Source organism: Spermophilus citellus (assembly GCF_964194105.1).
Source record: "Spermophilus citellus genome assembly, chromosome: 14".
Classification (NCBI taxonomy): domain Eukaryota; kingdom Metazoa; phylum Chordata; class Mammalia; order Rodentia; family Sciuridae; genus Spermophilus; species Spermophilus citellus.
Window position 1 is genome coordinate 102,193,149 of NC_138194.1, and position 27,218 is coordinate 102,220,366.

At 48.6% G+C, this 27,218-nt stretch overlaps 1 protein-coding gene across 2 annotated transcripts in view; it reads right to left on the reverse strand.

The window, feature by feature from the left end:
* The window catches only part of TRAPPC9 (trafficking protein particle complex subunit 9), a gene marked incomplete at its 3' end in the record, with an annotated part of 533,166 nt that overhangs the window by 370,124 nt on the left and 135,824 nt on the right, over positions 1-27,218 (reverse strand). For both annotated transcript variants that reach the window (XM_081266489.1, XM_081266488.1), the window contains one exon: positions 16,232-16,384. In XM_081266489.1, coding sequence (XP_081122615.1) covers positions 16,232-16,384 — 153 coding nt within the window. The remainder of the gene's footprint in view (positions 1-16,231; positions 16,385-27,218) is intronic.

The following is a 27,218-nucleotide window of genomic DNA, read 5'->3' on the forward strand; positions in this document are numbered from 1 at the left end:
AGGATATGGGAAAAAAGGTGCACTTATACATTACCAGTGGGACTGAAAATTAGTGCAATCCCTCTTGAAAGCAATAAGGAGATTCCTCAAAAGACTAGGAATGGAACCACCAGGGGACCCAGCTGTCCCAGTCTTTGGTTTATCTTAAAGATCTAAAATCAGCTTACTATAGGGATGCAACCACTTCAATGTTTATGGCAGCACAATTCACAGTAGCCAACTTACAGCCCAGATGCCCTTCTACAGATGAACAGGTCAAGAAAATGTGGTGTATCTACACAATGGAGTTCTCCTCAGCCAGAAAGAAGAAGAAAACAATGTCATTTGCCAATAAATCTGTGGCACCAGAGAAAGCATATAGTTCAAGAGAACATCACGCTTAGTGAAATAAGAGAGGCCCCCAAAATAAAGCATCAAAAGTTTTCTCTCATATGTAGAAGCTCAAGCAAAAGAAGGCGGGGTGGGGGTGTCTGGATATCACAAAGATAAAAGGAAGATCAGTGGAGTAGGAGACCTATAAGGAAGGAGAAGGAAGGGAAGCAGGAGAAAATAAGTTCTAGGCTGGGGCTGGGGTTCAGCGGCAAAGTGCTTGCCTAGCCTGCAGGAGGCACTGGGTTCGATCCTCACCACAACATAAAAAAAAATAAAATAAAATAAAGGAATTATATCTATCTACAACTACAAAAAAAAAGAAAAGAAATACTAAATTTAACAAGATCGTGTTACATGCATATATAAATGCACTATATATATGCATATAACTTTCATGTGTGTGCAGAAAGCACTACTCGGAAGTCAATAAATAGAGGAACCCTGTTGAGTCCTGCCCCTCCTGTACTGCTCACCCCACCTTCGCTGGGCCCTGTGCTCAGCCCAGCGTCACATGCCGCACAGCCAGCACTGGGCGCTCACTTGGGCAGCTGTTTCTCTCTCCCACGAGCCTTGTGTGATCTAATTGATACAGGAGCCACCAGAGAAATGCATTAAAACTTAGAGTAATTAAAATCACATAAAATTAATGATCAGTGTATTAGAAGCACCATCCACATGTCAAGTGCCAAGGTCACATGTAGCCAGTCACGTTCTGTACAGCACTTAGTGGTCATTCCTGCAGTCAAGGGAGCTCCATGGGAGGGCACTGCATAGGCAGGATACTGGGCTTGGGGACCAGTGACTTACTGTGCTCCTCAGCACAATTCCAAGAGCAGCAGAGCACAGGGAACAAGACTGCTTAATTTGCTGAACTAGCCTGCTTTCTAAAACCCACACAAAAGGGGAGAAGACTATGCTAAATCCTTTTCCAGATTGGAAGAGAACACAAATAATTACTAAACTTAAAACTTCAGGATGTAGGCTAGGGTACAGCTCAGTGGTAGGGCGCTTGCCTATCAGATGCATGGACCAGGAGCGCAGCACCTGGGGAGACTGGCAGCACGGGGCAGTGGTGATGAGCTGAGGGAGGACAGCTCACACACATGGTTGGGGAGGAGAGAGAAGGAGGAGGAGGAGGAGAAGAGCCACTTTGAACACCACTTAGCTATAAATATTGTAAAAAATGTTTATAATATAACTAAAATATCTAGAAATAAACCTGGTAAAGTACTATAAAACCTTTATAGAGACAATAGAAAATACTGAAAGACAAATAAGGGACATACAATATTCATTGATAGGAAGACCATGTATCATGAAAATGTCATTTTTCACAAAAACTCAACTATTGATTCCATGCAGTCCAAAATAATACTCTAATAGACTACTTTGACAAACTGATTCTAAAACTCTTAAGGAAAATCAAAGAGCAAAGAATATCCAGAAGGTACCACATCAATCACCTAGTCAGGAGACTTGCCCTACCAGACTTTAGAGCTTATCATCAATGGGGCTAAATGGCCCCTGGCCCTGCTGGCAGAAGTCCAGGGATGTGAGAATGAGTCAGAGGAAGACAGTCTCCACCAGGGGTTCCCAAACTGTACTGCGCGTTAGAACCCTCTGGGATACTGAAAGCAAATTAAATCACAATGTCTATGCTGGGAGCCAGGCAAGCATTGTGAAAACCCTAGCTGATCCCAGTATCCAGAAAGGTAAGGGCGCCTACAGTCTATACCCGCAGTAAAGGAGAGGGTGTGGTGAAGCATTGATTCAGTTCTTCTGGAAGATACACAAAATGAGGGAAGGGCGGGACAACAAGGCAAAATGGTAGGGAGAGAGACCATGTGAGCCACATGAGAGACTCTGTCCTGAGAGCAGTGGAGACCCATGGCAAGTGCTAGAAAGAGGGGCCGAATCAGATTCCACCTCAGGAGAGGCTGGGGGTGCTCAGTGGTAGGCAGAGCGCTGGCCTAGCATGTGCCAGGCACTGGGTTCATCCTCAGCACCACGTAAAGATAAAGTAAATAAATAAAATAAAAGGTATTATGTCCATCTACAACTGAAAAAAAAAATCTTTAAAAAAAAGAAATACGACCGTGGTCACCGTACTGAAGACAGTGGCAGGAGTAAAGGCAGCAGCTGGAGGTAGTCAGACAATGGCCACAGGAAGCTGAGCTGCAGCAATGGCTGCAGTCAGAGCAGCGGCAGCAGGTACAGGGAGAAGGGCGGCAGTGCCCGAAAGCAGAAGGGCCCACCTGGGTGCAATCTGAGCCGAGCTGTCGGGGAGCCGACCTGCACTGGTGGCCAGGCTTCACCCCCTCCTCTCTGGATACAAGGCTCTCGAATCCTTGCTCCCCAACACCTCCCTGATCACCTCATGGCAAGCACCACCAGCTTAATCGGAAAAGGCTACAGTAAGAACAGCAAGATCAATGGCCAAAGGACTTCTGCCCTGGCCACCTGAAGAGCCCTGGCCGGCTGCAAGAGGACCACCCGTTGCTGATGAATGACAAACACCTGGATCTCCATGTCACCCTGATGGGTAGGAGGTTATTCTGCAACTCAAATTTAAATCAAAAGGCTGAGTCAAGGGGAGGGGGTTGTTGTGGCTCAGCAGTAGAGTGCTCACCTAGCACGTGTGAGGCCCTGGGTTTGATCCTCAGCACTACATAAAAATAAATAAAATAAAGGTATTGTGTACAACTACAACTAAAAAAATAATTTTTTTTTAAAAGGCTGAGTCACCCTTCTCAGCTGAAGGGCAAATGGTGCATAGGGGATAAGTGCACCTCACAGGTCACTAACAGGAGTCTTGGGCAGGAATCCAGCTTGGGGTGCCGTGAGGCTCAGTATCTATGCAAGGCCAGTGCTCAGAGATGTGCCCCAAGAGCAGCGGGGTGGCAGGAGCAGGGTGGCAGGAGCAGGCTGACCTTTCCCTCGGCCGAGCTGCGTGCTGTGAAATCACTGTCTGAGTCAGAAGGCTGGGAGGTGCCCCAGGCTAAACACGACGGCAGGCAGGCCGGTGCCCACTGGCTTCTCCTCCAGAGCAAGCAGATACCCCTGATCACAACACGCCCGCACCTGATGTGGCCAGCAGCCCACTCGGTGCGAAAACGACGGCAGGTCGGGACTAAAATGTAAGATGTCAGCTTCAATTTCAGCTTGAGGTTGAGAGCGTGGACAGAAGCACTGGTCCCACCCTCGTGATAACAACAGACAGGATGAACTAGAGATGCACTTTCCCCGACGGCTCGGGGGAAGAGGGCACGGAAAACTAGCCTGAACTTCAAGAGGGACGTCTGCAGGGGCAGGTCTGGCTCCACCTCTGTGGGGTGGCTCAGTGGCCGACCACTGGAGCCCAGCATGGCTGCCAGAGCGTGAAGACCAGGTGGAGACCCCGGGCGGGAGGCAACCTGCGCCCGCACAGGCTCCCAGCAAGGGGCTCGTGGGCAGCAGAGGGAGGCCCTCAGAGCGCCGCTCCTGGCACTGGCTGGGGCGGCAGGAGCAAAGCACCAGGAAGTGGGAGGGAAAATGGAAACCCAGCAGGGAGGGAAAGCCACCAGCGTCTTCCCCCAGGTCCCCTGAGGGGCAGGGGTTCAGAACCTAGGTGGCAAACAAAAATCTTCAGAGACAGAGCCGGAATGAGGTCAAGAGGACCTGGGGTGGGGTCCCTAACGGAAAGAGGAAATGGAAGGTGCTCCACACGATGCTGACGGAAGTACCAAAGGCCCAAGAGACGCAGGAGCAAGGAAGCCTCCTCGCCCATGCTGGCCTGCCCTCAAGACCACCCAGCAGAGGCAGCGAGACCGCCCGCAGACAAGCACCGGGGTGGTGGGCACCGAGCTGGCACAGGGGGTGCAGAGGCCAGGTCAAAGACAGCACAGTGCGACCCCTCTCCTGCTGCAGGGCAGGGCCACTGTCTGAGCAGCAGCCAGGCATGGTGAGCACCCAGGGACTAGTCATTCTTTCTGTCCCTACACTCTCTGGCCTCAGGATAAAACCCAAGTCTCAAAAACATCCCTAGCCGCCTTCAAAAAACACATCTGTGAAAGACTCAGGCATCTAGGAACCACAAAGAAAAAATCATGGCATTAAAATTCTAGTCACGTTCGTCTTTGGCTTCTGGATAATTCAGGATGAGTCACTGTTCTTTAAAAAGTAAGAATGAGAATTCTAGAACTTAATGTTTCTTTTCAAGGGGGGCAGCAGACTAGGACAGAGACACAGAACAAGCGCCCCAATTTCAGAGGACAGTCGGGGCAAGGACGGTTATCAAAGTGAAGACAGCGTATTGGACAGTGACTCAAGTCGGATCCATCCCTGGCTGCAGTAGTAAACAGCAGCTTCTGTGAGCCTTAAGTTGTGAAGAAACAACATACAATGAAACGCCACACGTAACTGATTCTCGCAGTGGCCTGCAGTCGCGGAGCAAGAACCAACCTGGCTGGACCTTCAGCAGGTGGTCTGTCCTTTGACAAAACGAGGCAGCAGGGAGAGAGTGTGGACAAGCTAGAGTGATAATCCAAGATGCCAAGGTGACACACAGGAAAGAGCCACCTTTGCCAGCAGGGAACGCTAGGGACAAGACCTTCAAAAGCTTAAAAGAGGAGGTGACAAGCTGCTGTGTGCAATGAACGTGCCTGTCATCCCAGCTATGTAGGAGGCTGAGGCAGGAGGACAGCAAGTTGGAGGCCAGACTGGGCAACGCAGAGAGACACTGTCTCTACATGAGAAATAAAAAAGGCCAGGGGTGTAGCTCAGTGGGAGAGTGCTCCTGAGTTCAACTCCCAATACCAGATAAATAAGCAAATAACCAAGAGGGGGCTGAAGTTGGGCTCAGCAGGCGGAGGCCAGGTGGCATTCCAAGGCCAGGAGGGTTTGCAGGTGTGGCACAGCACTAGACAAGCAAAGCAGGGTTTCAGAGCAGCTGCAGCATGGCCTGAAAGGGTCCCAGCAAGAAGCAGAGGGACAGAGGGACAGCAAGAGCAAGGAGAGAGCCTGCAACCAGCCTGCATGGCCTAGTTTTTGAGGAAAAGCTAGGATATAACAGAAGGTGGATTTGAGTTCTGTGTGACCCAGAGGAGTTCCTGTGACTGTTCAGGTAAAAGGTGTTCAAAGCGCATCCCACAGCAATGAAGAGAGCACACGAGACTTCAAGAGAAAAGGAAGGCCAGACACATCTTCCAAGACAGCTGGACGGAAATGTGATGCAGTCCTCATGGAGAAGAGGCCAAGGAGGACCTCCATCTATCTGTGGGAAGAAACGTCTGCCCAGGGAAGGGGCAGGGTGGGAGAGGCCTGAGAAGGTGGAACACGCTGCTCCGTGAGTTCTGTGTGAGCAAACGCGTGTGGAAGAGCAGGAGGTCCAAGAGGCTACTGAATGCCCACATGCCCCGGCAGCATGGCGACTCCAGAGAGTACACTCGTGACTGGCAGAGTCACCACCTTCCCAAGACACAGAGGGCAGACAAGTCACAGCACAGGCTCACCCCCTCTCCACCCATGGTGCGAGGTGCCCACAGGTACCAGGTCACAGCCCCCCTGAAAGCGAGGGCCCTGCATACCCAGGGAGCTCTGACAGGCACAGCAGACAGAGGCTGTGGGGGACTGTCACTCCCTGCGGGAAGGAAGCAGTGGGGGACATTAAGGCCCCCTGGTGTGTGGGGTGCTGGCACTACACACAGAAACTCAGCATCCCTTTTCCTTCCTAGGACTCGGCCTCCTGCTCTATAAAACAAACTGATTACACGGGATGCCATCTTCAGTCCGCCCGGGTCTGCCAGGCTTGAGGACCACTCCTTCCCATACTGAAATTGAAATGCCACATCTAATTATCGGGTCCGACAGAAACTGTCTGCAGGGAAAGCTGACATTTCTCTTATGAAACTGAGAGCCAAAAAGTACAGAGAAAAGGAAAATCAAATTAAATAATGAATTAATTGGAAAGGAAACCAAAGCAGGCAACATTCCCATCCGCTGTCAGGGACAACAGACCCTGAAGGCCATTCTCATCCAAAGCATCAATCCCAATGAGATCAAAACACAGCGCATCGATCCCCTGAAAGCTCCCTGTGCACAGACACGACCCTCGGACGCAGACCGCCACGGGCAGCATGGCTGGGTCTTTCAGACGACGCCTTGATGAAAGATTTCTTGGGTAAAAATGACTTTTCAGTTTGGTCAGATGAGAAAGCGTCTGTGAGGCAAAAGCCAAGATGCTTCTACCTTTTCTTTGAGAAACATTTTATGGTGAAACACAACACAGACAAAACTGCATATGATAAGCGTGTGACTTAATGCATTTGTAAGAAGCAGACAGTCCGGAAACCACCACCCAGGTCAAGAGACAGAATCGCACCAGACACCCAGAGGCTCTGTGCCTTATCCCACCCTACCTTCCTGCCTCCCCGTGGCCAGCCCCTGTCTCCTGGGCAGCCACTCCCAGCACCATTCCTGTCCTCCTAAGCATGGAGCCCAGAACACTACCGTGCAGCTGCACCTGTTCACTCTCCAAGACATTGTTTACATAGCTTATAAACTACAGGCAGCCCTTTCATTCCCTTCCATTTCCTTTTTTTTGGGGGGGGGGAGGGGGTGCGTAAAAACCATGCGTAACATAGGCGTTCTCAGGAGTTAACACAGGAGTGCAGCTCAGCAGCATAAAGCGTGTTCATTATGTTGTCCCACCATCACCACCCCCATCTCCAGCACCTCCTTCCTCCTCCCCACTTATCATTTACTCTTTGTCTGATGTCAGGGTTTCCACAAGTCTGCACTGCAGCTGCACCCCCATAGTGTGACTTATCAAGGGTCCCCGTTCCCTGGGTGCTGTAAGCCACACTCAGAGCTAGAGCACATGCGGCCTCAGGTGGGACCTGGGGCTCAGGAGGTGCTGTCCCACCAGCAGGAGGGCATACTGCAAAGTACCTCTTAGCTCCTGAGGGTACTCATTGCCTCAAGCCACCATCCACTAGGGAGGACAAAACATGCCCTTCTGCTCCCTCGCCCCTTCTCCACTAGTTACTTGGAAAACCGTTAGGAGAAAACCCCTCACCGACTATTAGATTGTCCAGTGTCAGATTGTACAAAAAGTAGAATAAATGCTCATTACTTATCACTTTCAAAATAATAAATTGGTTCCCCACCACATTCCAAAGGTGAACCACTCTTTATAGTAGCACTAAGAACTCAAGGGCTGAAACACAGTTATTCTTCTTACTGACACTTAAACGGCCAGTGGCAGCCTCTTCAGACAGGGTCCTTCCAAACCTCCTCGGTTCTCTCCAGTTACCCCCTGCTGCAGGTTGCACCACCAGGTGTTCCGAGACAATCTCACTGCTCCAATTCCTGCTCCAGACCTGGAGTCAACCAATCCTGCAAGAAGGACTGGTCCCCCTGAGCAGGAAAGAAGGCTTCACCATGAGCTGTGCCGCACAACCTCCAGCTCTGGTGGGAGACAGGACTTGGAGGCTGGCTGGCTGGCTGACAGACGGACCGGCTCTTAAACATCTTGTGACTGCTTGCTGATACTTTTAATTGAAACTCTAGGACACACAATCTTCACTTGACTCCTATCTTACTTAGATCAGCTACCTCCTGTCTTCCACATAAGAAGCCTAGTTCAGCCAGGCACAGTGGCGCACACTTATAATCCCAGCAGCTGGGGAGGTTGAGGCAGGAGGATCGCGAGTTCAAAGCCAGCCTCAGCAAAAGTGAGGTGCTAAGCAATTCAATGAGACCCTGTCTCTAAATAAAATACAAAATAGAGCTGGAGATGTGGCTCAGTGGCTGAGTGCCCCTGAGTTCAATCTCCAGTACCAAAACACAAAAGAAGGCTAGTTCAATCCATGATAACAAATGAGTCATTCATATGTTAATTCATATTAACACACTCTTTCACCACATTGACACCAAAGCTGACGATATCTCAACCAAAACAGCCACAGATGATGGTCCCTTGCTCCCTTCCAATCTAGTGCAGTGTGAGGCACCACAGGGGCAGATGGCCCTGACATGGCACTGTCCCGCTGACGTCACTGGGTGTCAGCACACAACTGCTGTGTGTGTGATGCTCACCACCGTGCTCAGCACAATGTCTCTCCAGCTGTTCTGGAAGCCCTTTCCTAGTGGATCCTTGAGAAGGTACCACAAGAGCATAATCTTTGTGTCCTCACGTTGACAGCCACTCGTCTGGGCCCCTGACACCTGGAAGCGCACACAGCTAAGCCTAAGGACTTCGGGCTTGCATCTTCATCCCATGAGCATCTCACACACACTGTTCTACAGCCTGAAATGATTTGCTATTTTGATCTGAACACCCAAAAGAAAGATGGATTTCCAACTCTAACTTTTTTTTTTTTTTTAGTACCAGGGATTGAACTCAGGGGCACTTGACCACCGAGCCACACCCCCAGCCCTATTTTGTATTTTATTTAGATACAGGGTCTCACTGAGTTATTAAGGCCTCACTTTTTCTAAAGCTGCTTTGAACTCATGATCCTCCTGCCTTGGCCCCCTGAGCCGCTGGAATTACAGGCATGCACCACCGCGCCCAGACCCAACTCTAACAATTTTATTAGAAGATGTCTTGGTCTTTCTGGGTCAGTGTTTTCATGTACACAATGTGCCACTCAACAGTTTCAAGGTTGTTTTTCTTTTTTTTTTTTTAGAAAGTTTTTTTTAATTTGTTATATGACAACAGAATGCATTACAATTCATATTACACATATAGAGCACAAGTTCTCATATCTCTGTTTATACACAAAGTAGAGTCACATCCTGTGTGTCTTCATACATGTACTTACTGTAATGATGACCATCACGTTTTTCCACCATCTTTCCTATCCCTATGCCTCCTCCATTTGCCTCCCTCCCCTTTTCCCCTTTGCCCTATCTAGAGCTCATCTAATCCTCCCACCACTACCACCACCACCACCTCCTGTCCACACATATTATGAATCAGCATCCTTAAGTCAGAGAAATCATTCGGCATTTGGTTTTTTGGGATTGGCTAATTTCACTTGGAATTATATTCTCCAACTCCATCCATTTACCCGCAAATGCCATGATTTTATTCTCTTTTACTGCTGAGTAATATTCCATTGTGTATATATACCACATTTTCTTTATCCATTCATCTACTGAAGGTTAGTTCCACAGTTTAGCTATTGTGAATTGTGCTGCTATAAAACATTGATGTGGCTGTGTCCCTGTAGTATGCTGTTTTTAAGTCCTTTGGGTATAGTCCGAGGAGAGGGATAGCTGGGCCAAAAGGTGGTTCCATTCCCAGTTTTCCTAGGAATCTCCATACTGCTTTCTATATTGGCTGCACCAATTTGCAGTCCCACCAGCAATGTATGAGTGTACCTTTTCCCCCACATCCTCGCCAACACTTGTGGTGTTTGTGTTCTTAATAGCTGCCATTCTGACTGGAGTGAGATAAAATCTTAGAGGAGTTTTGATTTGCATTTCCCTAATTGCTAGAGATGCTGAACGTTGATTGTGTATATCTTCTTCTGAGAAGTGTCTATTCAATTCCTTGGACCATTTATTGATTGGGTTATTTGGGGTTTTTTGGTGTTAAGATTTTTGAGTTCTTTATAGATCCTGGAGATTAGTGCTTGATCTGACGGGCATATGGTAAGAATTTGTTCCCAATTAGTAGGCTCTCTATTCACCTCAGTGATTGTTTCTTTTGTTAAAACGAAGCTTTACAGTTTGAATCCATTCCATTTATTGATTCTTAATATTAATTATTGCACTATAGGAGTCTTTTTAAGGAAGTTGGGGCCTAATCCAACATGATGGAGATTTGGGCCTACTTTTTCTTGTAATAGACGCAGTGTCTCTGGTTTAATTCCTATGTCCTTGATCCACTTTGAGATGAGTTTTGTGCATGGTGAGAGATAGGGGTTTAATTTCATTTTGTTGCATATGGATTTCCAATTTTCCCAGCACCCTTTGTTGAAGAGGCTTGTCTTTTCTCCTATGTATATTTTTGGCACCTTTGTCAAATGTAAGATAACTGTAATTGTGTGGGTTAGTCTCTGTGTCCTCTATTCTGTACCATTGGTCCACTAGTCTATTTTGGTGCCAATACCATGCTGGTTTTGTCCCTATTGCTCTGTAGTATAGTTTATGTCTGGTATAGTGATGTCATCTGCTTCACTCTTCTTGCTAAGGATTGCTTTAGCTATTCTGGGTCTCTTATTTTTCCAGATGAATTTCATGATTGCTTTTTCTACTTCTGTGAGGAATTTCATTGGGATTTTGATTGGAATTGCATTAAATTTGTATAGTGCCTTTGGTAGTATGGTCATTTTGACAGTGTTAATTCTGTCTATCCAAGAACAAGGGAGATCTTTCCATCTTCTAAGGTCTTCTTTAATTTTTTTCTTTAGTGTTCTATAGTTTTCATTGGAGGGATCTTTTACCTCTTTTGTTAAGTTGATTTCCAAGTTGTTGTTTTTTTTATGCCATTGTAAATGGGGTAGTTTTCCTCATTTGCCTTTCAGAGGATTTATCACTGATATACAGAAATGCCTTTGATTTATGGGTATTGATTTTGTATCCTGCTACTCTGCTGAATTTACTAGTTCTAGAAGTTTTCTGGTAGAATTCTTTGGTTCTTCTAGGTATAGAATCACATTGTCGGAAAATAGTACTAATTTGAGTTCTTCTTTTCCTATCCATATCCCTTTAATTTCTTTCGTCTGTCTAATTGCTCTGGCTAGTGTTTCAAGAACTATGTTAAATAGAAGTGGTGAAAGAGGGCATCCCTGTCTTGTTCCAGTTTTTAGAGGGAATTCTTTCAATTTTTTCTCCATTTAGAATGATGCTGGCCTGGGGCTTAGCGTAAGTAGCTTTTACGATGTTGAGGTATGTCCCTGTTAGCCTGGTTTTTCTAGTGTTCTGAACATGAACGGCGCTCTGTTTTGTTGAATGCTTTTTCTGCATAATGCAGCAGATCTGGGATGAAGGAAGTTTTCTTGAATCACAGATTCTAGAATGTCAGGGTTCTCTTGTTACTGTTCCCTTCTGTGGTGTCCCAGGGCTATGAGCACACGCCTGTGGCCTGCTCTCCTGGTGTGCTGCTGTGCCACTGTGTTCATTATGATTTCAACGTAACTTCCTGAGGTTGGACCTGGGCCCTCTCCTACTGAGACCATCTTCACAGGAAACCAGTTTATGTGAACTTCTAGGAGAGAGGATAAGGGTTGGCTGTTCTGACTCTGTGCTTCTACACCAGGGATGGTTCCCCACGCGGCCCAGCACCGTGCTCCTCCTGGTGTGCAGCTGCACCTTCCTTTGCTCTGCACTCCCAAGTCCACTCCTGGTAGCTGCCCACAGTGGTCCTCCTTCTAGAACAGTTCTTTATAATCAGCTGAAATGTGCAAGATGCCCCCAGCTCCTCAGCTGCTGCTCTCGACCACACTGAACTGCCCACTGGCTGTCGGGGATCCCTAGTCTGTCACAGTCTCCTCTGCATGCTGCTGAGACCATGTAGCTTATATTCTGAACACCATGGCAATACCCTGTCTGGCTTAGCTGTACATTTTGCCTACAGGAGTAGATTTTCCTGAGTTGCCCAGGCTGACTTCCTGGATATTTCAAAGATAGACAAGGCCTATGAAAGTTTCTCACCATCTCCCAAGATTTCTAGTCTAAAATATAAAATTCCAAGAAATCAAGATTTCTGCATATTGTAATGATAAGAAAACATACGCCCTCTTCTAAGTGAAAGATTGACTTGTCTTACCCTAGAGGAAGACAGATGCTGCCCCAAAAATCGGAAGATCCAGGAAAACATTTGCTTGCTAAGAATCACTTAGAAATCAAACATAATAAATCAAAGCAGTGCTCTACAAAGGCATCTTTTCTCCTTTTTTATTTTCAAAATATCAAACCTACAGAAAAGTTACAAGAATAGAAATGGACGCCCATATGCCCTTCATCTAAAAGTCATCTAAAGTTTTAATAACTTGACACATTTATTCTATTTCTATCTACATTCACATTCTCAGACTCCCCAACCATACCAAAGACAGTGCAGGCGTAATTATCTTTCATACTTGAGTACTTCTGAATGAATTTCCTAAGAATAAAAACATTCTTCTATAATTTTAATTTCATTGTTATAATAACATTATCTAATGTATAGCACATATTCAGTTTCCCCAATGGTTCCAAAAGTGTCTTTAGCTTTTTAATCCAGGATATAATTAAGGACCATGCAGAGCATCTGATGGTCATGTTTCTTCAATCTCCCTTAGTTAGAACAGTCCTCCCACTTGTTTTACAAAGTGGGAATTGTAACATTTACATTTACTTCACAGAGTTGTCAGGAAGATTAAATAAAAATAATACAAATAAGTGACCAGCCCATCTGCATACACACTATCTGACAATGCTCAACAAATACTAATTCCCTCCCATCTGCTGAAAGCACACACTGAAGCCAGTATCCTAGTTTTATGTGACAGCTCTACTTATTGCAATACATCTTTAAAGTGGCATCTAATTTTAATAACCATACTTAGTATGTTCACACCTGAAAACTTGGGTCTTTTTCAATGCTTCTGAGATGGCCAGACTGAGAGCCACAGAGGGGTCATCTCCTAGCTTCAGGAGGCCACAGTGAGCCCCCTGCCACTGAGTACTCAGACTGAACTAGGAGTAACAAGGCACCACCCAGGGACCACACTCTCTACGGGTTCTTGTGTCCAACTTCTTCCCCTATAAAATTTGCCCATTAAGATTATCTGTTTACATAGCAAATTGTACGGCAAGCTACAACTGGCCAAAGCTTCTGCTAAACTCTAGTGATAAAGAGGGCATCCAATGACCATGTTCTGTTTCACATGACTAACTGACCAGGAATTTGACATGCCTACCATCTCAAGCCATTTAATAACCATAATTCTGGTTCTGGTCTGGTTTTATCTTAAAATTTAGAAGAAGGTATTGCCTGACTACAAATCCCAAATTGCAACCTCACTCTCAACTTAGAAGAGCAGAGACTACTCTCTGCCAAAGGCAGAAAGAAGTACAGAAACATAATAAACAAGGCAGCACTGGGCATGTACATTCAAAAGGCCACCCCAACACAAACAGCTGAGGTCTCCACCTGAGGCCTTCTAGACCCTTCCTCAAGAATAACACGACACAGGCAGCCTGGAGTGGAGGCCCGGTCCCCAGCCCCTGACTGCTCACATGCCAGAAGTCCCAGTCAGAACTCTACTTCCCAAGAGCACCGGGGATGATGCCCTAGCATCTGCAGGAGAGGTGTCTGGATAGGTTCCCAGGCCTGGACACCATCTATGTTGCCATACTCCCTTCTTGGCAGTCAGAACCCAGGCAACCCTCTGTCCACTGACAGAAGACTGCAGCTCAGTGGCAAAGGATGGTTTACAAATGGGGGCTGAGGGCATCTGCTTCATCTGATATCTTTAAGTGCTGATATAATGTTCAATCCACATGAGTTTTTCAGTTTCTAACATGTTGCAACACTAAACTTTTTTCCTACCTTTACTATATTGTAAAATTAATGTTTCATTAAGAACTAGCATTTTATGCAGATTGCACAATGGTTCTTAAATACATAAGGTGACTTCTATGAGGGGTATATGGACTGGATTATGTATTGAAGTCCTGGCCCACAGTGTGATGGCATCAGGAGGTGGGCAATCGGGAAGCAGGTAGGACAAAGTCCTGAGTACCTCCTGAAGATAGCCTCCTCCTGTAAGAAGAGAGGGGACAGCAGAGCTCCCACACTGCACTGCATGAGGTCACAGCAAGAAGATGGTCATCTGCAGACCAGGGGAGAGGCCCTGCCGTTAACCAGACCTGCCAGCACTCTGACCATGGGCTTCCAAGCTTCCACACACATAAGACGTCAGCATGCCGCTCAGTCCAGTAGGCTGTGGTGTCTTGTTGCAGGAGCACAAGCTAAGACAGAGCAGCTTGCTGGATCTTGACATAGCCACACTATAGGAAACCAGCACAGGAGTTTACTGCCATATATCTGCCCAGGAAGCCAAAACATTCAATAACTCCCTGAAGAGATCTTTTGGGGGGGAAATCCTCACCAGAACAAACAGGAATACAATGTGGAACCCCCCACTGAGGGGAGAAGCAGGGAAAGAAGCCTCACTTGTGACCTGCTCTGCAAATGCGGACGCCCTTAGAACCTATCTAGGTGCTGTGACAGAGGACGGTCAGGATCCTTTTCCCTACTCTAAAGCAAGGAGACAGGTAGGAAAGAACCAATCACCGAGGCACCTCCAGGAAGAGCACTGAAAGTGGGCAGGTGAAGAACTGAGCAGCAGGGACGCAGCGGGACAGACTTCTGCCCGAGTGGTCAAGGGGAGGTTTAGACTAGGGGCTGCAGAATGAGGAGCAGGCCATGCAGGCTGTGCAGCGGGGCCATCGGGTGAGGAAAGGGCAAGTGCAAAGGCCCCAGCAGAAATGGCAGGGTGCACTTCTGCAACAAGGTCACACCAAAGCCAGAGACTCCAGGGAGGGAAAGAGTATGGAAGGGAATTTCCCATCACAGGAAAAAAAAACCCACAGCTGGTCGTGCAGTGTCTTGCATTCACTGAACAGCACTGTTTCCCAACATGTGAGATGCTGGGACAGACTGGCTAGGAAAGAGAAGCCCAGGCCGCTGGATCTGCTGCACCTAGGGCTTTGGGGCTAATTCTTTTCATGTCACCTAGGAAGCTTCCTGGCCCAGGCCCCAGACAAACATCATCAACCCACAGGACTCTTCCAGAAGAAGCACACTCGTGAGTCTAGGTGTTCCAAGGACTCGTTCACACAGCTAACACTTGCAAACTCACCGTGTTCCAGGTGGTTTGCAAGTCCACATGATCACCCAGAAATGGGGCTATCATCCTTTCTTAAATTAGAGATTAAGGTATAGAGAAGTTAAGCTACCCGAAGTCACATACTCAGTAAGTTCTAGAGACAGAATCCACTGGCTGTCTCCAAGAACAGCCACGTTATAGACTGAAAGTTTGCGTCTCCCTCCAAAACTCAAATGTTGAAGCTCCAGCCCTCAACCTAACTTTATCTTGTGACAGGGCCTGTGAGGTAACAGGAATGGGGCCCTAATGTAATAGGCTTGGGCCCTTTTAAGATGAGAAAGGGGTACCAGAGAAATAATCTCCCTACTCTCCATGAGAGGTAACAAACAGAAGATAATACCTGCCATTCAGAAGGAAGACCCTCACCAGAAACCCACCATGCACCATGATCTCAGACCTCTGGCCCCAGACTGTAAGAAATAAACTTCTATTGTTTAAGCCATGCAGTCTGTGGCATATTCGTTAGAGCAGACTGGGCTGGCTAATATACCCACAAAGCCTGTCAATGAACACAGGGACCCAGCTTCATCATTTGGCATAAGCCATCTGCAGAATCTTAGCCCTTGTCTGCCAGTCCTAACATCGCAACAAATACAAATGCCCATTTCCCCAGACTCCATCTCCTTGCAGAAATCAGCAGACCCAGAGGAAGCACTTGATCATCACCGTTAATTGGAAGTCTGCAAGATCACAGCAGTTAACTGGAAAAAACGCAGCAATTCCTACATTCCACTAATTTAGGCTGACCTCCTGGCAAATGAGCACAAAATGGTAAAGAGTGAGAATTAAGAAATCATTTAGCTCAAATGTACTTTTATTACTTTAGGCATATGCAGTAACTCACTCTGCTAACAAAGTGCCAGGAGAAGTCTCAGTCGCTGTAGCAAGCGACTGGTCAGCAAGTCACAAAACAGCACAGCGGGCCTCAAGCAGGGGATGGGGCACTGCCCAGGAGCAGAATGTGCCGGCTGAACTTGGTGGGAAGCACTCACCATCGCTGAGGTCCTGGAGGAGATTCTCCTGGCAGGAAAAGTCCAGCTTCGCCTTGATGCTGATGGTGAAAGTAGCCACCTTCCCAGGCTGCAGCGGGAACTGGGCCAGGGTTTCTTCCAGCTTCCAGCTCAAGAAGTCACCGAATAGCTTTTCTAGGATAACAACAATGGTACAGATGAAGCACGGGAAGCAATGTACTTGCTGATCCCCCTAGAAAATGCTGACACATTCTTAAAAGTAATGAGAGATGAAAAGCACTTAAGAGACAAGAGATCAAAGAAAACTGCAGAATCAAGAGATGCTGTGAGGCAGGCGCCCCTGTTTGTGGAAAGGACTGGTAGCAGAGAAAGAGGGGGTCCACTCGGCTCTTCAGGCTGAGCCCTCCACTCCTGGTGAGCTGCTCCTTCTCACCCGTGAAGGGAACGCGGTCTCTGACCCTATAAACTAGAGTTAAACTAAATTTCTACATGAGGTTTTCTGCAACACGTCGCTTTAAAGAGGAACAGACCTAAGTTTAGTGGAGGAGGCATCCTCAAGTGAGGAACTTCTAGAAAAAGAGAGGACACGGTTGCAGTGGGACCCAAAGGGGGCAGTCTGGGGGGCGTGTGGAGGAGGGTGCTTCCCTGGCTTCGCTGAGAATCCGCCTGCCTTACAAGATCTCGGTACTAGACGAACAGGCCTTGAAGTGGCCACCCTCGACAAGGTCTCTCCGTGTGCCCCGTAGGTTAACCACCCCTGGCCTGAGGAGCTACTTGCAGATTAGACACACCCTCTGCAGACCAAGGGAAGATGGAAGCACTAAAGCAAAACATCCTGAGAGAGGGAAGGAGAAGACGGGGCCACCTGTGCCCCTGGGAACAGCGTAGCGTATCACCTCTGGTCCCCCCACCCCCGCAGCCTCTCCTTCCCTAACCATTGAGGACATAAGACAAGACCAAAAATCAAGGCCTGGTCCACAGGCTGCATCCCACCAAGCAGAACAGGAAGGGACCTGGGGGCCTTGAATGGCCTCCAACAGCCTCACACAAGTTTCCTACTGGCTCTTCCCATAGGTGAGGTCCCGGCCAAATAGCCCTCCTGTTCAGGGATCTACACACAATCCTGCTGGTTCCTGAGCAGTGGGTTCCAGTTCCCTGCCAGTCTCAGAAATATCAAATGAGCCCATAGGGATGGGGCACCACACCCACTTAACAAGGTCTGCTCCACTGCCCGAATTGGCCGTTCACTCTTTCCTCGGTGTCAGCCCAAATGGCAGGGCAATTCCCCTAGCCCATGAGTACCTGTGATGATAGATTGCCATCAATCGCCTCTGCACCACAGTGCGTGTCTCTGATGGGCCACCCCCATAGCCAGGGGTGAGAATCCATCCTCCCCAAGGCAGAACCAACAGCCAGCAGGCCCTGCCCATCTTCTCATCTCTCTCTAGAGGGCCTGGTTTCCTGACCTTCTACTACCCTCTTCCCGTGGCCCCTCTAGTCATGGAGTGGGGGCAGCTAGCTGCTATTCCTACCCACTCCTTTCTGTGAAAAAATTCTCTATGCTATTTCCTTTGTCTGAATAAGGAAAAGGAGGCTAAGACTAAGGAACTTCACAAACTAGGGAAAATGATCCAAAGCCATTACATTCACTTCCTGCACAAAGGTACTTCATGGTAGAGTTCAAATAGAAAGTTCTGGTCTTAGCTGGGCTCAGTGGCGCATGCCTGTAACCCCAGCAACTCAAAAGGCCAAGGCAGGAGGAAAGGGAGTTCAAGGCCAGTCTAGGAAATTTAGAGATCCTGCTTCAAATATACAATTTTTTAAAAAGAGCTAGGAATGTAATTCAGCAATAGAGTACCTCTGAGTTTAATCCCCAATACCAAAAAAGAAAGAAGTCTTGGTCTTAGGGCCCTGAAGCTAATCCAGTAGAAGGAATTCAGGAGACGACAGAGAGCTCGGAGGTCCACATGAAGGAAGGATCAGTGAGGTCCACTGCTAACAGCGAGAACACAAGGCCAAATGGTGCCACAATGTACAACCTGCTCATGTCTGCCAGGCAGGAGGGGACCTCCATCATGACGTCCTCCAGAGCTGGCCACGCTGGGGTTCAGTTCAGCTAATAGCCATGGGCATTCCTCCTGGCCTCCTGGAAGAGAGGCATTAGCCAATGGGAGCAGACCCAGGGACAGAGTCCCTGAAAGGTGCTTAGAAACCACACCACACTCTCTTGCTTACTTAGCCATTCGCTGGACACCTTGAACGTGCCAGACACTTTCCACATGTGCCATGCTTATTCACCCCATTAACCACTGAGATCACCACTATCACCCTGCTGAAAGCCAGGTGGTGGACACATGTGACTTGGGTCACCTGCCAAGTAAGCAGAAGACCTGGCACCTGACAGGTGCTCAACGAACATTAGCAGCACCAACTCTGCCCCTTAACCAGGTCTCCAGGTGTTGTGCAAACTGGTGTCAGGACCCGCTCAGCACCATCTGGGAGGGTGGATCCTGGGAGGAAAAGGCAGCACTGTTGAGAGGGCTATTCCCAGGGAGCAAAACTGCAATGACAGCAACGGCTTGGTAGCCCTAGGTTGGGATGTTTTCCAGAGGCTGTGGGTGTCGAAGGAGATTCTCATGGAATCTAGGCACAGACGCAGAAATAGAGAATTAGAGGAAAGTAACCAAGTCTCAGTGAGGTGAGAGAGGAACGGTCCAACAAAAGGAACCTAAGAGAGAAGAAAGCGCGTCACATCAGAGATCAGCCACTGAAATTACAGGGTAAAAATTCAAATGCTCCAGCAAACTTTGGAGAGAAACAGCAGAGAATGGCCGCCCACAGGAGAGAGGCAGGCACTTTTGATGGTGCCCTATATCAGGGCCAGGCAATAATGGGAGCTGACAACAAGAACGACAATCTACTGGGGCATGTGTGTCACCATCTGAGTCTCCAGACTCAACCCTGCCAGTAAGGAAAGCTCTCGGAAGCCATGGATTCACCCTGGCAGCCATGCTACTGGAGGTGGTCAAATGCCTAAAAGGAGTACGACTAAGGCTAAGGAAAAGTGAGCCCCAACTCCCCAGGTCAGCTTTGCCTCCCTTTCCACCTCCTGCATGGCCTTGGCCCAGCAGGGCCCTCCAAAGGAAGGTGGAGGGAGCACATCTAGTGAACCAAGGTAAAAACTGAAACAGCACTAGTGAAGCGCCGTCTTCCAACACGCACGAGAGCGACATCACTCCCAAGTCAGACAGAGACATGGAAGCTCAGAGTGCCAGCGCTCACACCAGGCCACCAACCTGCAGCATCAGAGCTGGGACTGGCCCAGACTGGGCTCTCTCCAGAATCCTGTCCACCTGTGTCACCTCCTCTGCCAGAGACATTACCCTGGCCAGCACTACAACCAGAGAGAGCTTTTCCAGGAAGACCTCGTGAAGGACATGTGACCAAGCGCCTTGAAAGGAGAAGGCAGACGGGAACACAGCAGGGGCCGGACCCTGCCCTAGGCCACGCGGCCGCACGTCCTCCCTCACCCCAGGTCCTCCCTCACCCCAGAGGCCCCAGTGGTAAATGGGGACAACAGCAGAGTCACTGTGAAGACAAACGAGGTGCCACATGGACTCAGCACAGCACGGGCACGTGGAAACTGCGGGGAAGGCACATGAGCGTCTCTAGAAACCATGGAGCCCAACAATATGTGCTTTTCCAGACCTCTGTCACCGTCCACTCACCCAGTGAATAGCCATCACACCGCTACCCACATCCTCATGGCAGGCAGTATGCTGGCTTCTGGGGACAGAGGGTCAATGCCAGAGTCTGAAGGGGATTTCTGATGGTAGAAAGACACAGGCATAGGAGAAGCCCCCCAGACTTAGACCAGATGGGAGATGAAGTCCTCCTCAATCTAGAAATTTTTCAGGAAGTTTTACCTCCAATTACACTGAGAACAGTTCAATAATTGTTGAATTAATTGCCTAGAACTAAAATAAGACTCGCTGTCCTTCCTGGAAGGGTCCCAGATCTGTAGCAAAAGAACAATTCAGCTATCAGTCTAGCCCACCATAAATTCACAGCTGGTTAGGGAAACCAAATTCAAACACTATAACCACTGCACCACTCTTGCCTCTTTGGATGGCTTTTTGTTTCATAAGAGTGCTTCAACTGAGAGTCTGACTCTGTAAAAATTAACTCTGGGAAGTCCCCCAGGTTTCCCCCCAGCCCTGACTGCAGGATGCCCAGGGACAAGGAGGTCAGGAGGTCAGGAGGTCATGGTCTGCCAGACAAGCGAGAACTTGGAGAAATGCCACCAACTGAGACATCAGCTGGGCTGTGGGGGCACCTGCCAACTGCAGCCCAGAGGAAGAAAACAGGAGAAAGCAAGCACCCCAGGCCCACATGCTGCTCTGATGGGCACGTCCACTGGCCGGCCGTGCTGAGCTCTTTGCCTGTGCTGCCTCAGCGACTCACACGCCACTCTCTCAGCGGCCCCACCAGTGTACCCACTTAGGAGGCTGCTCAAGACCACCCAGAAGTGGGGATGGCCAGTGTTCAACCCTTCCCCATACAAACCCCTCCCTCACGTTCACTTGTTCCATCCTAAAAACAAACCCATGAAATGGTGCTGGATGTCAATTAGGAAGAGGACTTTTTTTCTCATTCTACTCTTGTGTACCATGTGTTCTGACTTGGATCTGCAATGTCCCTCAGAAGTTCACGCATGGAAGGCCTGATCCCCAGTGCAGCTAGGTCCAGAGGTGGGGCTCTGGGGAAGGGACTGGATCACGAGGCTCTCACCCCATCAGGGGACTTGTCCTTCTGATGGACTACTACTGTGAATGGGCCACTGGGAAGTGACGGGAAGTGTAGGCAGGTGGGGCATGACTGAGGAAGTGTGACACTGAGGGTGGCCCTTGTACACTGTATATTGTCCCTGGCCCCTGACCCCTCCCCCACTGTTTCTGGGCCACTGTGAGCAGAGCAGCTTTTCTCTGCCACACCCTACCCACATCTCCGCCTCAGCCAGCCAACCACGGACTGAAACAATGAGCTAAAATAAATCTTTCTCCCTCTAAGTTGTTCTTGTCAGAAATTTTGGTCACAGCAACAAAATGCTGGCTGACACAACATGATGCACCAGGAGCCCAACAACTAGGAATTTAATATTCAGAACTCCCAACTTCTCCCATGCTCCACGTCTTGCTCATTTCTTTCCATCCATGTTCCGAAGCACAGGACACACCAAGTCTCACAGCACTGAAAGGACTGTCACTTGGTCTAAGAATCAACCTGTTTTGCAAACTTCTCCGGCATGACTTGGCATTGTGTCAATGTTGAGCTGTACAAGACATGCACCGCGATTCTGCGCGGCTGCAGGCATCAGGTTGAACAGCTTTCAGTCATTCAAGAGTCCGACATCTTCCTAGGAGCGCACCTGCAAGTCCATTCACTGTGGTCAGTCACACAGAGCAGAAATGACACAGGATATGCAATCAGAGCTCAGCTCAGCTCAGCACATCTGACTCCCACGCCGAACTGTGAAGTCCTTAGGACAGTGCTCATGCATTATTCATGTGCTGGCACAGTGGCTGCATATAAATGTAATATAAACGTCTGACTGTTGAAGAATGCAAAGCCAAGTGAGGTGAGTGCTATTGTAAGAGAGCATGAGCAGCATGCAGCAGGCGCAGCAGTCAATTCTACTGGGAGGCATCGGAGAAGCCTTCAGGAGGCACATGTGGAATGGCTATGAGGAGGACTGAACTGGGGATGGGGCAGGGGAGCAAAGTTCTGAGCACATGGAAGTGTGTTCACAGGCTATGGAAGCACCATGTGCACCCCACAAGTGAAGGCCCAGAGCTGACTCAGCTGGGGGTCACCTGTGCCCAGCACAGTAGCAGCACAGAGGAGGTGCTCAGGACAGTTCTGCCAAAGGGCAAGCAAGGGGACGGGCAGCTGGTAGCCAACAACAGACGGATGGACAAGCAAGGGGCTGGTGGTGGCAAAGGGGAACTGGGAGTGCAATCCTGCACAGCCCGAGTCCTGTCCTTGGCTTCTGCAGACCACACTCTGAACCCAAGAGGACATGATCACTGTGGCCCTGCTCCCCAGAACAGTATCCAAAACAGAGGCATTAGGGAAGTGTCTGTGGGGGGATGGAAAAAGAGCCTGGGGCAGTGTAGTAAACCTGTAGTCCAGCTACTCGGGAGGCCAAGTCAGGAGCATCACAAGTTCAAGGCCAGCCTGGGCAACGGAGCAAGACTCTGCCTCAAAATGAAAAATAAAAAGAGCTGGGGATGTAGCTTAGTGGCAGAGCACTCACCTAGCCATTTGGGAGGCCCTGGGTTCCATCCCTCGTACTGAAAATAAGCAACTGAATAAATAAACAGCAGTGGCAGCAGCACCAATATTAACTACAGCTCACAGGAAGACTCTGATTAGTGAATCCTTATTAACACCAGGGACTGTACTAAGTGCTTCCCATGATTACAGCAACCAGAAGAGGGACAGAGAACTGTATCCACCACAGGAAGAGACTGGCACAAAGAGAAGCAAATGGCTTGGTCCAAGTCATCCGGTGGTAAGTGCCAGAACCAGGACTCAGACTGGGCTGGGCTGATTCTAACAACTGTGATGTAATAACTAGTTTAAACCAGTCCGTCTCCCACCAGTCCAACACCAGCTGCGGTGGCTGGCCCCTGGCTCCTGTCCTACCTCTTCCCATTCCCAAATGCAGGTGGGACTTGGTGTGGAAGCTACAGGAAGAACTAAAGACACTGAGTCCTTTCTCCTGTCTCCCCCAGATGCTCCACTCTTCAGCAATACCAAGTAGAAATATTTTTCTACAACATTTATTCTTAAAACTTTGCCCTGTATTGCTATGATGTTAAAAGCAATAATTCTATAAAAAGAGCATAACTCAGAAATAGTCCAGGCCAAAAAGTTAGGATGCTCCCATGGCACAGCCACCTCTTCACTGGGCCCCTGGCCCCAGGCTCCCCTGGGTTGACAGGGACCAGGAGTCAGCCACTCCCTCCTGCAGAGCTGCCTGGCTAAGATGCTGCTCCCTCCCTCCCTTCCTTCGTAGATTCCTCCTGGTAACAGGCAGGCTCAGCTGACACTGCTATAGGGTCTCCAGCTTGGGTTTTACCAGTTTTAATGCAACGTACCCTCGTCTACCTGGAGAACTGTTCAATTTCATCATTTCTCATGGTTTGAACATGAGGTGTCCCCCAAAAACTCCTGTTAAAGTAGGAACCTTCAGAGGTAAAATATTTAGATTATGAGAGTTATATTCTAATCAGTGAATCAATCCACCTAATAGATTTGATGGATGACTAATTTAAAAGGACTATTTAACTGGGTAGAACTGTAGGCAGGTTGGGTACTGAGGGAAGTAGGTCACTGGAGCGTGCCCTTGGGGATTATGTCTCATCCCCCGGCTCCTCCTCCTCTCCCTCCGCCTCCTGGCTGCTTTCCTCCACAACTTTCTGCCATGACGTTCTACCCTACTTTGAGCCCAGATCAACGGGGCAGGCCTTCCACAGTCAGACCTCTGAAACTAAATACGCTTTTCATCCTCTAAGTTGTTCCTGTCCCGTATTTTGGTCACAGTGCTGAATAGCTAACACACCATTCCAGAAACTCTGAAAACAAGGGGGAGAAAGCTAAGATAATTTCTGAAACATCTTATTGAAAACGAGAAAGATCAAGTGAGGAAACTTAGACAAATACACCGTCTTCATTAGTGGGACATACATTTGCTTATTTAAAGTCAGCCTTAACAATCCTGATGGTCTGGTTTCCCAGGCCCCAGAAGGCCAGGAAAGCAAGATCATGAGCTCATTCCCCATGTGCCAGGAGAGCAGCCAAGTGGCCACTCTCAGCCACCACGTGTCAGGCACAGTGCTAGGTCCTCTGAAGACGTTGATCCTGGTTCTGGAACCACTGCACAGCAGACGGCTGGGCCCGGCCAGGAGAGCAACCAGGTGAGAGTGCTGTGTCATCAGCAGTCAGCTGACGTGCTCAGGCCCAGTCAGGTGCCGCCGAGCAGCAGGTGAACCACAACCTATGGCACCAGCAGCAATTAGGAAGAGGAAGAGGCCACATGCCTAAAGAGCATGGCAGGCCAGGTCAGCAACCCAAGGTAGCCAGGAGGCAGGGAGAGAGGGAGGAGCCAGGGACAGACATGATCCCTGGAAAACCATGCACACACAACACCAGAGGCCAGCAGCTACCCAAGACCTGGATCCCCACCCCAGGGTCCTGCTCTTTCCAAACACATAGCACACCTTGAAAAATGCCTCGCCGTGTTGTTTACTTCTGTATTAAGTTCTGAGGCTCATGTGTAACACATTCAAGTAACAGGCAAATCCACTGATCGAGAAACGGCTCGTTCCCTTCTGAGGCCAAAGAGTCCAGGTATTTACATCTAGAAACAGCACAGAACCCTGCAGACTCTCGGGCAGCTTCGGCAACACAGGAGCTGCAGGTGCAATTGCCAGACCTACCGCAGTCCTACGCCTTGCAAGCGGGCCTCTTTCTCTGTCTCCCCGCACTTTGTGTGAGGCAGGGGACACCTAAAGGAGCTTCCCACAACCCAACAGCACGACAGGCAGTCAGGAATCGCACAAGAAACATCAATCCAGAGCACAGCATATGCTTATGCCACTGTTTCCTCTGGAAAATTCAGTGTCTGAAATAATGGTCCTTATCTTAATGCTGTAATTCAGGTCAGTGCCATCAAGTGAAACTGGCTATGTCACTCTGAAAATAGTAAAGAGAGTGTCACTGCTACCGATGTTCAACACCCAAGAAGCCATTAATACTTGCCAATTGCAGGAATGCTGGACTATGACATTTGTGAGAGAAGTAATAAGCAATAAAGAGAATCCTGCCCAACCACAGCATTTACAAATTTTTAATTATACTGAAATGGAGTCATCATTTTTTTGTTAAAAAAGTAAGTGAGGAGAATGAAGAGCCAAGGGATGTGTGTGTGTGATTCTGTGTGTGCTGTAGGTAGATCTGACTGTACACACACACACACACACACACACACATTCTCGGGACATGTGAGGAAAAGCTAATAAATTTTCCTTAATTTGGGCTTCATTACAACAAAATCTATAATTATTTAGGCAAGGAAGCAGTTACATTTTTCACACTCTACAGACCTGCTTCCAAGTGGTATGTCACTAGCATGACAGCACTACATGATACATGATCCTTATCTTGGAACTAGGCAGATTATGAGTACTCATCTCTGTGGCAGAACCTGTGAACAGGGACACCTTGCCAGGGACATGCTTCTGTATGCAGGAATGTCCAGGAGCTTTCCAGGTTCTGAAAGAGTGCCTCGCCCAGATGACAGCCCCAGGCAGAGGATGCCAGTGCTCCTGCTCATGAGCTCCGGCTTCTCACCAGTACTGTCCTCAGCTCCTAGGCAAGGCCACAGCAGTGAGACCAAAGGACATACACCACATGCACACCAGAAGATCTCTGGAAGTGGTTCTGTGCATTTCATGGTGAAGTGCCACTCACATGGCACATAGAGAGCCAGAGAGAAAAGGCTGTTGTCACTACTGAGATGTAAAGCCAACTTATTGCACACAAAGAAAACAGCATGGGAACCCAGGGAAGGGAGCATGTAACTCCATGTGCTGAAGCACCCAAGCAGATATTTAAGAAACCTCTAAAGAAAAGAAACTCAAAGGGCTTCATATAAAATGATGCTAACATGGAAATGGATGCCACTAACGTCCTCTGCCAGGTCCCACAACTTCCCCGCTCTTCCCAGCACATGCCACCAGCTCCAGCTCCCTGCTGCAGACATTTTCTCATCCCCTCGGAGGGCAGGTCATGCATTAATGCTGACAGCCTCCGGGGACTGCAGAGCACAAGCAACGGGAAATATTCCCTTTGTATATTTTGGAAGCAGATGGTTTGTTTTCATTAATTTAATTCCACATGTAAATGTACTGCAGCTTGGGACAATAAAAAAAAAAAGAATGATAGCTTTAATTTTTCATTGTAACTCCACTGCTCTGAAAACGGCTATTCGCTGCTATATTACATGTCTGCCTTCCTCCCTCAGGATGAAGATTGAGGACACCGGAGTTGAGGACTGGGGAGCCCGGGCTCTCGCTCTGGTTCCCTGTGAACCTGAGATAGGTCCTTGACCCCTTCTGCTTTTACTCTCCCTGTCCATCAAGTGAAGGCAGTAACATTCTCCCCATCTGTGCCAGAATCAACTAGATGTCGGCACAGAAAAGCAAGACAACCAAAAACAGATCAGGCATGTGCAAGGCATGATGGGAAATCCAACTTGGGGCAGAGAGGTGAATGCATGCACAGTGTCCACGTGGACCACTGCACAAAGCACCTCCCTTGGAACTCTGTCTGGTTGCCATCAGTGTTCCCAACCTCCTGCCTTGTTAAGCTTTCACTAAGGATGACCAGGAACATGAAAAAGAGTGGCTGCCTCCCAGGCTGAACAGGGACTACCTGGGAAGGAACACGAGGGACTTTCTCCTGAGATGAAGATCTTCTGCAGGTTTGGGCTAGACAGGTGCATGTGTTAGTTGGGATTCATCAAACGGCACACTAGAGACGTGTGCACTTCACTGCACACACACTTTACAAACATAACTGAATTCCAGTGAGAGGCACGCTGAAGCATTGGAGAATAAAATGTCCTGACACCTGCAACTCCTTAAACAATATTTTAAGAAATAAGACAGGTTAATGGATGACAAGCAGGCTGGATGGACCTGTGAGGAACAAAACGTTCACTGCAGAGCCTAGACGGCAGGGCCAGGGTCGTTACGAATCCCTCAACTCTTCTGTGTTCAAGAACCTGTTAATCAGAGTGGGAAGGAGGGAAGGCAGACCCAAGAAAAAGCTCTGGAAGAGTTCAGAGGCCCACGGAGAGCCCATGCCAAGGTGCCCTGGGAGGGGGGTGCTGAGACAGCCCCAGCAGAGGCAGAGCCTGGAGGCGCAGAAGCAGCTGAGG